The 14918-nt window shown below is 37.8% G+C and overlaps 1 protein-coding gene across 2 annotated transcripts in view; it reads left to right on the top strand.

Moving 5' to 3' along the window:
• ABCA12 (ATP binding cassette subfamily A member 12) overlaps window positions 1–6959 on the top strand; it is a 201947-nt gene extending 194988 nt beyond the window's left edge. For both annotated transcript variants that reach the window (XM_025278206.3, XM_025278205.3), the window contains exons 51-53: window positions 1062–1167; window positions 4874–5011; window positions 6530–6959. In XM_025278206.3, coding sequence (XP_025133991.3) covers window positions 1062–1167; window positions 4874–5011; window positions 6530–6631 — 346 coding nt within the window. In that variant the 3' untranslated portion in view covers window positions 6632–6959. The remainder of the gene's footprint in view (window positions 1–1061; window positions 1168–4873; window positions 5012–6529) is intronic.
• Window positions 6960–14918: the final 7959 nt, after the last annotated feature.

Raw genomic sequence — 14918 nt, 5'->3', positions numbered from 1 at the left:
TTCCCCAACCAAAATACTCTCAAGAGTTAACTCTAACAAATTAGATCTTGACAAGTACATGAAGGCATTGATTTTTGTCTAGTATGTTCATTTGTCATTTGCATAGGCTTTCAGTAAGCTATTTAACATTTTTACTACATTTAAAACCTTTTAACCAAAAATACATTGGGGAGATGTACATAAATATCATACTATCAAATTAAAAATAAATTAATATATTTGCCAGAGTACATACGCATTTATACATATCCATGTTAATCTTCAAACACCATGACATTCCTTTATATCTTTATCTGTACAACAGCTTGACTTTCTTATAAAACAAAGTTGATCAAGATACGAAAAAAGAATGAAAAAGAACTTATATGTTATTCTCAGAGAGTTTGCTGTGACTTGTTTACAAACACTACTCTGATGCAAAAGTATAAAGTATAAAAGTTAGCAGTTATGTTGGTTTATTATTTATTTTTAAAACCCCAATGATTTTAATCTTTACAGTTGATACCAAATCTTCAATAACTTGCCTATCAAGACCTTCTTTGCTTTAAATTAGAAAGTGTTTAGCCCCAAAATTGACATCAGTTCCTGGTGGCTTAGATGGTAGAGAATCTGCCTGCAATGTAGAAGACCCAGGTTCGATCCCTGGGTTGGGAGGATCCCATGGAGAACAGAATGGCTACCCACTCTAGTATGCTTGCCTGGAGAATTCTATGGACAGAGGAGCCCGATGGCCTACAGTCCATGGGGTCACAAAGAGTCAGACACAACTGAAGGACAGAAGACACACCAATTCATGAATGCCAAAGAAAGACTTTATGTTTCATTTCTAATGCAGCTTTTGTCCAAAGGATCTGACTTTATATAGTGGTAGAAATAAGAAGTCAGAGCAGTGCATTATTTCCAGTTTGCAACATGCCCTGAACTTTTTATTGCAAAGTGATACTCTTTGTAAAGGAAAAGGGCCTATAATTGTCAGCTTGGGTCCTGTTTCATTATCTAGAATTCCAGAAGAGCTATTTCAGCAAAACATAACTCATATTATGTTTTGCACTTCTTTCTAGGTTTGGGCGAGGATTTACTGTCAAGGTTCACGTGAAGAATGCCAGAGTGAGCATGGAGGCCCTCACAAGGTTCATGCAGCTGCACTTTCCAAAAACATACTTAAAAGTAAGTAAGAGATTGACTGGTTTTGATAGCTGTAATAGGGTAGTGGATGTTTGTCATTTTCAAGTTGACCATACCTTTATTACTCATCTTAATATATTTATTAGTTCAAGATGGTTAAGATATTCTGAAGCATACTTAGTATGAACAAATAAAATCTTCAAATTAAGTTATATATTTTTGTAGCTGCTTAAGAATATCATAATCCTTTTACATACCATTATTTCTTCCTCACAAAGGCTTTATGACCATATTGTATTAGTTTTCAGGTTGGATTGTATACTTAAGTAGTTTATTGGTTATATATGTTAGAGAAGTGAGGGATGACAGATACATATGACCAAGGGCTTTCCTTCTTAGAAAAAAAAAATTACAGAGTTCCTGTCTGTATGTCACAGCTAGAAGAGATTATCTCCTTTGCTTTCCTCATTTGAAAAATAAGCCCACAAAGTTTTGAGGAGAATTGCTTGGAAATCAAGTTCTCAATCACACACTACCTGAAACATGACTCAATTAATTTAATCTTACATATGTGTATTAACAGAATGGGCACACACAGATGCGTACACATAAATCTCACGTAATACACATTTAAATGCACTTGACAAAAAAGTTATCATTATATCATCTCTGATGTGCAGATAATTTGTACAAGATGATTATAGCAAATAATTGTTTTAAAACGAAAATCACGTGTGGAATGATGAAAAGAAAGTAGAAGACTTAGACTGAGATCCAATTCTACCTGTGTGATTCCAGCAAGAGATTTAAAGTCTCTAAGCCTCATATTCCCATTTTATAAATACTTTTGATATATACTTCACAAGACTCGTGTGAGAACTAAATGATAAAATGTCCACAAAGATGCTTCATGAACTGTCAGGCACCATATTAACATAAAGTGATTCTGGAAAGCCAAATAGGGAGCGTTTTTAAAAACAATTCTTTTATCTGTACAAAATACTTTTCCCTCAACCTCTGAAACCTAAACTAAGTTTTCCAGGAAGAAATAGCTTTTACGATGCTTATCAAGGACCATTTTCTATCATCTAAATTAAAATCAAATTTAAAATCAAAGAACGCTTTATTTTTGCACAAATTGCATTGGTCATAGTGCTTTTTCTCTCAGTGAACTTGAGATTGTATTTGTCCTGGTCTGTTCCTCATGGGACTAGAGCTTACAAGACAAGTGCAGTGATGATAAAAGTTTGATGTCTTCCTATGTAGACCATTCTTTACAAGTGTATGATGGTTTCCAGATCTCTAAAAAGGGAGATAGCAAAACAATAATTTGAAAGTAAAAATAAGTAAGATGGCCTGACTGCAGTGACAGGCGTGATGTAAACACAAATCAAGGAGAGGGGCTAGACAGTAAGCAAAGGTGTGAGAAGAGGGGTTTCCAGTAACAATCTTCATCTGACCCATATAGGTTACAGGGGTTGATTATGCAGTTAAAAAACATCCTGACCAAACTAGTATTTAGGAAAGATTATTCTAGCTACTTTGTGTTGGAACACATGAGAGTATATGGTTTCTAGGCTTCTGAAGAGGCTGTTGCAATAACTCAGATATGGAATGATAAACATCAAGTTAATAATATTGATGGTGCACATAGAGAGGAATGGTTACATTTGAGAGTTATTTTAAAGGGAAAAATAAATGGGACATGATAACTGATAAAATATTCAGAAAAGCAAGATGTTTAAAGATACTCCAAGGAAATAATAATAGAGTACTAAATTGACGGTAATACCATGGACTAAATAAATTGAAAAGATTTTTAGAGTTAAGAAAGAATGTGGCATTATTTGAATGAGATTTCCCCTAGACAATGCTTTTGAAATCTGCCAACTTTAGCCAATATAAATTGAACTAATTCTTAGCCTTTTAGAACAATTCTAACTAAAACAAAAGAAATTTTTAAAAGTTATCTCTGAAAAAGCTTATGTGAACTTATTGTAATCTGACACCAGCAATATCATTCCACAATATTTTTTCTAGGCAAGACTATAGTCACTTTCTAAGTACACATGAAGGTAGAATGTTTTAGAATTTTTATTAGCTTTTAAATTTGTTTTCTCTCAGACATTCACAAAACTTATCTCTTCTTCGAAAGCTGTTAGTTTCCAAACATACATATTATTTTTCCAGTTGAGCTATTTCAAATCCTAAAAGATGATGCTGTGAAAGTGCTGCACTCAATATGACAGGAAATCTGGAATACTCAGCAGTGGTCACAGGACTGTAAAAGGTCAGTTTTCAGTCCCAACCCAAAGAAAGGCAATGCCAAAGAATGCTCAAACTACTGGACAATTGCACTCACCTCACATGCTAGCAAAAGAATGCCCAAAATTCTCTGAGCCAGGCTTCAACAGTCCATGAACCGTGAACTTCCAGATGTTCAATCTGGTTTTAGAAAAGGCAGAGGAACAAGAGATCAAATTGTCAACATCTGCTGCATCATCAAAAAAGCAATAGAGTTCCAGAAAAACATCTATTTTTGCTTTATTGACTATGCCAAAGCCTTTGACTGTGTGGATCACAACAAACTCTGGAAAATTCTGAAAGAGATGGGAATACCAGACCACCTGACCTGTCACATCCTGAGAAATCTGTATGAATGTCAAGAAGCAACAGTTAGAACTGGACATGGAACAACAGACTGGTTCCAAATTGGGAAAGGATTACGTCAAGGCTGTATACTCTCACCCTGCTTATTTAACTTATATGCAGAGTACATCATGCAAAATGCCAGACTGGATGAAACACAAGCTGAAATCAAGATTGCCAGGAGAAATATCAATAATATTTAATATTTCACCTCAGATATGCAGATGACACCACCCTTATGGCAGAAAGCGAAGAATTAAAGAGCCTCTTGCTGAAAGTGAAAGAGGAGAGTGAAAAAGTTGGCTTAAAGCTCAACATTCAGAAAACTAACATCATGGCACCTGGTCCCATCACTTCATGGCAAATAGATGTGGAAACAGTGGCAGAATTTATTTTGGGGGGCTCCAAAATCACTGCAGATGGTAACAGCAGCCATGAAATTAAAAGGGCTTGCTCCTTGGAAGAAAAGCTATGAACAAGCTAGACAGCATATTAAAAAGCAAAGACATTACTTTGCCAACAAAGGTTAGTCTAGTCAAGGCTATGGTTTTTCTAGTAGTCATGTATGGATGTGAAAGTTGGACTCTAAAGAAAGCTGAGCACCAAAGAATTGATGCTTTTGAACTGTGGTGTTGGAGAAGACTCTTGAGAGTCCCTTGGACTGCAAGGAGATCCAAATAGTCCATCCTAAAGGAAATCAGTCCTGAATATTTATTGGAAGGACTGATGCTGAAGCTGAAACTCCAATACGTTGGCCACCTGATGCGAAGCGCTGACTCATTGGATAAAACCCTGATGCTGGGAAAGATTGAGGGCAGGAGGAGAAGGGGACAACAGAGGATGAGATGGCTGGATGGCATCACTGACTTGATGGATGTGAGTCTGAGTGAACTCCGGGAGTTGGTGATAGGGAGGCCTGGCATACTGCAGTCCATGGGGTTGCAAAGAGTCGGACATGACTGAGCGACTGAACTGAACTGATCATTTCCAGAGGAATGAATTTCAGTGTGTTTCTTAGCTCTTTGTCAAGTTATGTCTAGTCTACTCAGTATTATCTGACATTGTGGAATAATTTTTTTTTCCCCTTTGGTTCCCACAGGATCAGCACCTCAGCATGTTAGAATATCATGTGCCAGTCACTGCAGGAGGAGTAGCAAATATTTTTGATCTGCTGGAGGCCAACAAGACTGCTTTAAATATCACAAATTTCTTAGTGAGTCAGACTACTCTGGAAGAGGTAAGCTGGATACCATGGTCCATGTACACAGTGTCACATTAATACATTATGATTATTTATTTAAAAAAAATTTAATTGTACATAATTACATCTTTTTAATGACCTTCAATTTATTTTTAATTGAAGCAATATCTAATCTTACACCTGAAAAACTTAGCTTAATTTATTTATAAGTGCATTTTGGAATGTTATAAAAAAATATGAAGAGTTAACTAATTTTAATGGAGAGAAAAATTTTTTTCCTTCTCTAAGACATCTGTACCCATTGGTTGTCTGTATATGTAAAGCAACAATTATTTTCATCTATAAAACAAATAGCTGTTAACACTTTCCTTCCTTTCTCCTTGGAATGTTTCTTAAATAACATTTCTATTGATTGGCTTCCTAGATTAGGGGAGGATGGGGTTATCTAGTGAGATTTAGATCTGCTAGATTCAGGCAACCAAAATGGTAAATGCAGGATTCTTTTGTTTCATTCAAATCATCTGTCTTAGTTACATTTATATACAGTAACTGGAGGCTTCATGGAGCATCCTCCTTCACCTTTGCACTGTTTTAGTTCTATACAGTTCAACTGACCTGACATACAGAGCATCAGATTGTACCTGTCACTGGAGAGGGCCTGAAAGGGAAGCTAAAGTGGCCTCCAAATCTTGCTGCGTCTTACAGAGAGTTTTATTTATGGAGAGTTAAGGCAGTTATGGCTTTGCCAACACAGATTTATCCTTGGACTTGTAACCAATTACCAGTATCATGTCTCTCAATATTTTCTGGATGAATCTATGACTAATAGAATGAATGATTTTAAACAAAGTCATAAATGGCTGCCTGTGAAATAGTAAGCATAAGAAACATACTGTGACATTTGTATACAAATTTTATTTCAGTGTATTAACTCTTAAAACTAGTGAAATTTCTCTCAACATCATCATGGAAACGTTTGATAGGAGCTTGGATTGGGCTCCTTATTTATACTTGAAAGATACTGATGCAGGTCAAATAGATGCAAATATGTGGCTATAGGTATTCAATTATAGCTTTAGATTTTATCCTTTATTATGATTATAAATGTAGTTATAGGTACTGTTTTCAAACTCCAGTTAAATTTCAATACCTAAAGGAAGGATTCCTAACGAGAGTTTGTGTATATATTTGGGGGTGCCCCTATGAAATCTGGGGCTTCCCAAGTGGCACTAGTGGTAAAGAACCTGCCTGCCAGCGCAGGAGTCGTAAGAGACACCACCAGTTTGATCCCTGGATCAGGAGAACCCCCTGGAGGAGGAAATGGCAATTCTCTCCAGTATTCTTGCCTGGAAAACTCCATGAACAGAGGAGCCTGGTGGGCTATAGTCCATGGAGTCACAAAGAGTTGGACACAACCGAAGCAACTTAGCACTATGAAATCTAATTTTCTTTTTCTTTGCTCTCCCATTGTGCACACACCACACATATGCACACCCCTTATTTCTTCCTTTGGCTTACAAGTGCTAATGGCTTCATTTCCCTTGAAAAAATCAGGTTTTCATCAACTTTGCCAAAGACCAAAAGTGCTATGAAACTGTCGACACCAGCAGCCAAGGATCCACTGTAAGCACTGATTCCCAAGACGACCAGCTGTAGACTCAGTACCTCCAGCAAAATCAGTCTCAGCAAGTGGCCCATGACTTCGTTTTGGGGAAGAAGCACAGAAGATACAAATTCCTCAAAATATTTAATCTTAAAGTATTATACCGTATTAGAAAGTTGCAACTGTGTAAGACTAGCCAGTAATTATAATCGGAAAGTTTTCTTTCTAAGGTCAGTGAATGTTTTTGCTACTGAATTGAATTCCTATCTGCTTAACACTGTGAGCATGCTGGTGTGTAAGTTGCTGAATCTTATGCAAAGGTGAAACCGCTCAAGATGAATGTCTTAATTTATTACTTTCAATAAAATGACAGCTTAAAAGGCATTGTTATGAGTAGTTGAAAAGTAAGAGTGGAGAAGAAAAGTAAGGTAGCTTGGAGAAGGTAGAATTGGGAAAGCATACAAAATAATTTATTTTCAGAAAATAACAGGATGGATATCATCATGAATACATGAATCTGTTGTGAGGTCTAAAGTGCCAAGGGCCAGATTAATTAACCTTGGCAGTAAAGATTAAGTAACCTTGGCACAATGTCTAGAGTGTGTGTGTATGTTATTTTCAGTACCTGTAAATAGATGGAGACTTTACTGAACCCCCCAAGATGCCTTTCTGCAAGAATGTTATAGAAGGGCAGTTTACCCTGGTGGTAAACAGACTACAATGTATTCCTGCACCGCCTTGCCAATAGTAAGGCACAGGGCAGAGCAAGCTACTTGCTCTTCAGGGGAAATGGATGTGTCAGCTGGGTGGATAAAAGTCCTGAAAGACAATAGAGAATTCACATGCTGCTGGCAGGCAACATTTTTCAAAACTGTTCTAGAAAACTTCATATTCTGGGTCTTTCTGCGGGAAACATTCCTGGGGAGGGAAAATGAATATGAAGATAATTTTCAGTTAATTACCCAGCTGACCCAGAATCATATATATGGCCACAGAATAGACTTTGTAATAATGCCAAACCATGAGGCCCTTGGGGAAGGTGCTCTATATTATGTGTGTGGGGGCGGGGTGTGTGTGTGTGTTTGTGTGTGTGTCTGTTTGTCTGTATGAATTGTCAGCTTTAGTGCAACTGTTTCTGTTTTGAAAGTCAATAAAGTCAACATTTAGTAAAAAAAATTCATGAAGTCATTTTATTTGTTAGAGAAGAGCCAGAAACTTAAAACTTGGAGTCATATGGATGGCAGTGTCCCATGGGACCTAGCTACTGCTTACTTCTCCACCTTCATCAGTTTCTTTCTCCTCTTCCTCTTTGGGGTGTAGCCATACTGCCCTCTCTGGTTTTTCCAGTACACCAAACTCCTTCCTCTCCCCACACTTTTGTGTGTATTTTAGTGTGTCCCCCTGCTTGAAGTCCCCTTCCGCCACAATTTGTGCCTAGCTAATGCACTTCAGAAATGCTGTTCTTTCTCAGGGAAACTCCTTTCCCTAATTTTTCAGTTTAACTCCCCAGTCCTAAAACTGTATTCTGTTGTACTTCCTAACTTTCTTTTGACTACGCTAAAGGCTTTGACTGTGTGGATCACAACAAACTGTGGGAAATTGTTAAAGAGAGATGAGACTACCAGACCACCTTACCTGCTGCTTGAGAAACCTATATGCAGGTCAAGAAGCAACAGAGCCAGACATGGAACAATGGATTAGTTCCAAACTGGGAAAGAAGTACATCAAGGCTAATCATTGTCACCCTGCTTATTTAATTTCCATGCAGAGTACATCATGTGAAGTACCAGACTGAATGAATCACAAGCTGGAATCAAGATTGCCAGGAGACATACCAATAATTCAAATATGCAGATAATACCACCCTAATGGCAGAAAGCTAACAGGAACTAAAGAGCCTCTTGAGGAAAGTAAAAGAGTAGAGTGAAAAAGCTGGCTTCAAACTCAACGTTCAAAAAACCAAGATCATAGAACCTGGTCCCATCAGTTCAGTTCAGTCACTCAGTCGTGTCTGACTCTTTGTGACCCCATGAATTGCAGCAAGCCAGGCCTCCCTGTCCATCACCAAGTCCCGGAGTTCACTCAAACTCATGTGCATCGAGTCGCTGATGCCATCCAGCCATCTCATCCTCTGTCATCCCCTTTTCCTCCTGCCCCCAATCCCTCCCAGCATCAGAGTCTTTTCCAGTGAGTCAACTCTTCGCATGAGGTGGCCAAAGTACTGGAGTTTCAGCTTTAACATCGTCCCATCACTTTATGGCAAATAATGGTGGTGGGGGGGGGTGCATATGAAACAGTGGCAGATTTCATTTTTCTGGACTCCAAAAATCACTGTGGATGGTGACTGCAGTCATGAAGTTAAAAGACACTTGCTCCTTGGAAGAAAAGCTATGACAAATCTAGACAGCATATTAAAAAGCAGAGACATCACTTTGCTGACAAAGGTCTGTATAGTTAAACCTATGGTTTTTCCATTAGTCATGTACAGATGTGAACATTGGACCAAAAAGAAGGCTGAATGCCAAAGAATTAATTTTTTTGAACTGTGGTGTTGGAGAAGACTCCTGAGAGTCCCTTGGACTGCAAGGAGATCCAACCAGTCCATTCTAAAGGAAATCAACCCTGCATACTCATTGAAAGATGAAGCTCCAATACTTTGGCCACCTGATGCAAAGAGCAGACTCATTGGAAAAGACCCTGATATTGGGAAAGATTGAGGGCAGGAGTAAAAGGGGATGACAGAGGATGAGATGGTTGGATCGCATCACCAACTCAATGGACATGAGTTTGAGTAAACTCAGGGAGATAGTGAAGGACAAGGAAGCCTGGCATGCTGCAGTCAATGGGGTCACAAAGAGTCAGATACAATTTAGCAACCAAAAAGCAACAACTTTCTGTTAGAGTGTGCATCCTAATTTGTAATATATCCTGATAAACTAAACTATATATATATATACACACATATATATACATATATATATATATATATATATATATATATATATATATCTTAACAGATGGCAACAGAATTTCTCTTAGGATAGAAAATATCCTTGTTCCATATAATACATAGATAAGCCTTTTGGAGTAGAAAGTGTAATTCTGAGTGTTTTAGGAATCCAAATAAGCAAAAAAATGGTCAGGCTCCATGAAAGAATAAAGGGATTTGTTTACTGTTCATTGTGGTTGTTATTGGGGTGGTTGGTTGCTTGCTTCTGAGCAGTTGTGGGAAGGGAAACACAGGAGGAGGAGAGAAAGGAAGTGGAGAAAGGAGGAACCAGTGATATGACAGAAGGCTGAGTATTGAAGAGACATGAAAGTCCAATGAGAAATTCGATGGTTGAATGGACTTCTAAAACCATGAATATCCAAGTATGTTTTCACATTCATTTGCTGTGCAGCTATGCTGTGGACTGTCCTCCTACTCCCAAATCTTGCTTAAAGTCAGTCCTACCTACAAACACTTTATGTGAATGAGGGTCCAGTGGAAACTGAGGAAGAGATGAGTTAATATCTTCTTTGAAAGAACCACAGAACAGTGGAGGCTTCATCCCAGAACAGGAGAAACCTGGCAGGAGGGGAGGCCATGAATGACAGGGGTCTGCATATATGCTGAGCGGAGCTTCTGACCCCAGGATATGGATCTGGGGGTGCTCCAGCCAGTCATTCTCAGTAGGCAGACAAGTTCAAACTGGCCTCTGGAAGACAGGGATTGCACTACTGGGTGTTTATGTAGTATTTCTCCCCCTCACTAGACACGAAGCTCTCTGAGGACAGGAGATCTACTTAGATCTTCCTGATTTTCCCATCAGTACCTACACACACAATAAATATTTGTAACAATAAATATTTGTTGGTTAAATGGATGAATATATAAATAAATGAGAAACAAAGAGAAGCTGGCATGGTTGGTATGGAAACCAGGAGTTTCTATTCTGTTTATGAACTGTAGTGAAGTTTCCAATGAGGTAGTTTTCTTATGAAGAAGAAAAAGGAAAGATGACCATAATACATTCCATAACACAGATATTACAGTGAATCCATTAGAATAGGAGGATTTGAGTACCTTCTTTGGAATCAGAATTCCAATGCTTTGCTTTTGTACGCTTCTGCACATTTATTTCTTGCCTTTTTGTCTGTAAAGATATGCTGTATAGGAGGGGGGTCCAGGATTGGGAACATGCGTACACCCGTGGCGGATTCATGTTGATGTATGGCAAAACCAATACAATATTGTAAAGTAATTAGCCTCTAATTAAAATAAATAAATTAAAAAAAAAGAGTTTCACAGCACATTTTTATGTATAAATAAGGGACATACATTAAGAAACTATTTCAACCCACATCCCTTTCAGGTTCTCTGCAGTAGAGAAAATGTTTTGAGAATTCCCAGTTCTCAGAGGACTGTCTCCACCCTGGATAACCTGTACAGAACCTTCTTTTTCATATGAGTCACCTGAATTACCTCTGAGGATGGTGGCAATCTTTGCTTTACCTATAAAACCTGATTTTCATAATACTAAAACTTTTGGGAAAATTATATATACAACTACTTTCTCCAAATATACTATCTGCCTGAACAATTCATTCTTTTCCTCAGAGATGACAGTTCCCTGACAACAGCAAATGCTCTCCTGGGTGCGGGTGAGGGAGGTGCATCGGGCTTGCATCTCCTTACCCCCAGGGGCCCCTGGGAGCCTGCTTGCTTCATTAAGTTTTCAAGTGTAATAACAACAAGGTAAAAGGGAACCGATTCAATGGCATGAGTTTAAGCAAACTCTGAGAGATGGTGAAGGACAGGGAAACCTGGTGTGCTGCAGTCCATGGGGTCACAGAGTCGGACACGAATTAAGGACAGAACAACAAAAGGGAATGATATTATTTCCTCTGGCATTATTTGTGACAGTTAATCCTATCCCTCCCTATTTATAAACCCAGACTGGTTTTCCACACTTTGTGGAATGAAATGCAAACTCCTTAACTGATCTGCAGAGTGTTTCATAATCCAGCCACAGTCACCTATCTCTTCCTCATGCAGTCTATGCTTGACTTCAATGCATTTCTTGCTGTTTCCTATGATGACAGATCTTTTCTCAGACTTGTGCTACTTTGCTCACACTACTCTTTTTTTCTTGAAAGACCTCTTCCCTATTCCCACTTAGCTTTTACCTAGAAACTCCTCTTCTTCATGGGTCTTTTCCTTAAGGAAATCTTTCCAGAGAGCCTCAGGCATGGTTCCACCCTCACTACAAAATCTGCTCAGGCCTCTGCAGAAGCATTTCCCGCTGCATTATAAGCATCTCTCTACTGTCTCTCTCTTCGCATTACACTCCAAGGTCCTCAAGAATAGTGACCTGTTATTCCTTCCTCATTGTATCCACCATACCCAGCACAGTGCTAATGTATGTTGTTCCACAAATCTTTGAAGGACCAATGAAGTCTATTTCAACTGAGAAATATTTTCATAATTTTTGCTCTGTATTTTTCACAATTATGTTTGTTTTAGCTTTATAAGACTAGCTATTATACTTTAATGTTAACTGCTAGGGGAAAATGTGCATATGACCAAACATTTTACACTTAAATGTTTCTGCATAAAGCACAGTTCATCAAAATGCCAAGCATTGAATATATCATTATTTTATTAATAGTACTGCTTAATGTGGCATTTTCCCAAAGAGTAAAATAAATATTATATTTAAAAGCAAATACTTTTGCCAATATAGAGTTATGTTTAGTCACTCCCATTGCACAAGTGGAAAAACTAAGGTGAAGACACAGAAATAGTTATAAGAACACCAGCTATCAATTACTCAGAATTTGTTATGTGTGAAATACTAGGTCAATATTGGGCTTCCCTGGTAGCTCAGACGGTAAAGCGTCTGTCTACAATGCGGGAGACCTGGGTTCAATCCCTGGGTCGGAAAGATCCCCTGGAGAAGGAAATGGCAACCCACTCCAGTATTCATGCCTGGAAAATACCATAGACCAAGGAGCCTGGTGGGCTACAGTCCATCAGGTCGCAAAGAGTCGGACATGACTGAGCAACTTCACTTCACTTATTCTTACTTAATTCTCACAACACACTTTCAATTCATTAGCCCCTTTTTATTGATGAGGACACTGAACTTTGGGAATAAAAGTAATTATCTTGCTCAGAATCATATAACAAAAAAGTAAATTTGGCTCCACAGACTATATTCTGACATAGTCTCCCCCCACCAAAAAAATAAAAATAAAAATAAAGTCTTTAATATGTTGACATTTTCAAATGTAAATTCACTAATAATTTAAGAATGAGATGTATTTATGTCTTTATTGACTTGATAAGAGAACTACTAACCTTATTGGCCCCAATTACTGCTCCCTTGACTTCTGAAGTACAGACTCTGCCACAAACAAGAAGACTCTGTCCCTGACTACACTTTCCCCCTAGAAACCCTCAGAAAGACTCTGATCTTCCCTCCTACCTTCTCCACCCCAAAATTCTTCACAAAGAAACCCAGGACCGTGTCACCTACATCTACAAAGATTTATTAATCCTTTACATTTATTTGAGCTCAAAAGAGTTTGCTTTATACTTACTGGGATTTTGTGTTTGTTTGTAATTGAACTATGTAATTGCTGTACAATATTATATAAGTTACAGGTTTACAATGTAGTGATTCACAATCGTTAAAGGTTCTATTCCATTTTACATTTATTATAAATATTGACTATTTTTTTTTAATTTTATTTTATTTTTAAATTTTACATAATTGTTTTTAATAAAATAAATAAAAATAAAAAAATTAAAAAAATAAATAAAATAAAAAAATAAATAAAATAAATTTATTTCCCCACATTATATCTATTTCCACTTTACGTTTTATTATTCTATTCAAATGGGAATAAAACTCCCAGTGTAATGGAGCCAGCACTATGAAAAGGTCTATGCCCTGAACAAGTTATGTCCAAAGTGGCTCTTTCAATACCTCAGAACAGATTTTCAATTCTTGTTGCATGGAGTCCCCTGAGAAATCTCTAGTTAAAAAGGAAAGCCCCCTTACTTAAACTACCATTCTTGGCAACTCAGTAGAATAATAGGCCAAAATCCTCAAAATTTCCAATAACCAGGCTGAATGAAACATTTAGTTACTATCACAGAAGTTTTCCCTGCCTTTGTCTAAAACAATTCAGTACTAAATGAAGATATTTATTAACTAAATATTATTGGGCTAAAATATTGTAAGCAAGATGTCCCAACCAACGTACATTATAGATTAAGAAGAAAATAAATGGAAAGTCTTACCAAAGGAAACCCTCAGATATGATTCCAGAAAAACCCTAAACCTTCTTGTCAGATTCTTTGGTGAGATGCACACACACACATTAACTAAGCTAGGGAATGTTCTCTTTTTATGCTAACTTTTTATTCTCACTGCTTTAAGAACTTTTCTGACTCCTTCTCAAGTTGAACTTCAAAAGTATTCTCCCATTATGGAAGTCCCAAACTCTGGATGATGAAATTAATGTATAGCTTATTTTGTTAAATAATTTATCTTTATTTAAATAGAGAGTTTAGGGATGGTATGCGGAGGAAGGTGGGAGGGGGGTTCAGGATTGGGAACACGTGTACACCCGTGGCAGATTCATGTTGATGTATGGCAAAACCAATAAAATATTGTAAAGTAATTAGCCTCCAATTAAAATAAATTTAAATTAAAAAAAAGTAAATAGAGAGTTGATCATCTTTTTTTAATAAGTGTGACCTGTCTAGCATTTCAAGAACCCTCCCTGAATAGGGGAGCTATAACATGATGTGAGAGTTGGACCATAAAGAAGGCTGAGTGCCGAAGAATTGATGCTTTTGAACTGTGGTGTTGAAGACTCTTGAGAGTCCCTTGGACTGCAAGGAGATCCAAGCAGTCCTTCCTAAAGGAAATCAGTCCTGGATATTCATTGGAAGGACTGATGTTGAAGCTGAAGCTCCAATACTTTGGCCACCTGATGTGAAGAACTGACTCATTTGAAAAGACCTTGATGCTGGGAAAGATTGAAGGCAGGAGGAGAAGGGGATGACAGAGGATGAGATGGTTGGATGGCATCACCGACTTAATGAACATGAGTTTGAGCAAGCTCCGAGAGATGGTGAAGGACAGCGAAGCCTGGCATGCTGCCGTCCATGGGGTCACAAAGAGTAGGACACGACTGAGAAACTGAACAACAACCACAATGTGACTTACATATGTAGTGTATCATCTATTGAGTATAGAAAGTGAAAGTGAAGTCACTCGGTCCTGTCTGATTCTTTGCAACCCAATGGTCTGTAACCTCCCAGGCTCCTCAGTCCATGGGATT

The sequence above is a fragment of the Bubalus bubalis genome, chromosome 2 (assembly GCF_019923935.1).
Source record: "Bubalus bubalis isolate 160015118507 breed Murrah chromosome 2, NDDB_SH_1, whole genome shotgun sequence".
NCBI lineage: Eukaryota > Metazoa > Chordata > Mammalia > Artiodactyla > Bovidae > Bubalus > Bubalus bubalis.
Note: the sequence above shows the minus strand (reverse complement) of the source record. Positions and strands in the feature narration are given on the sequence as shown.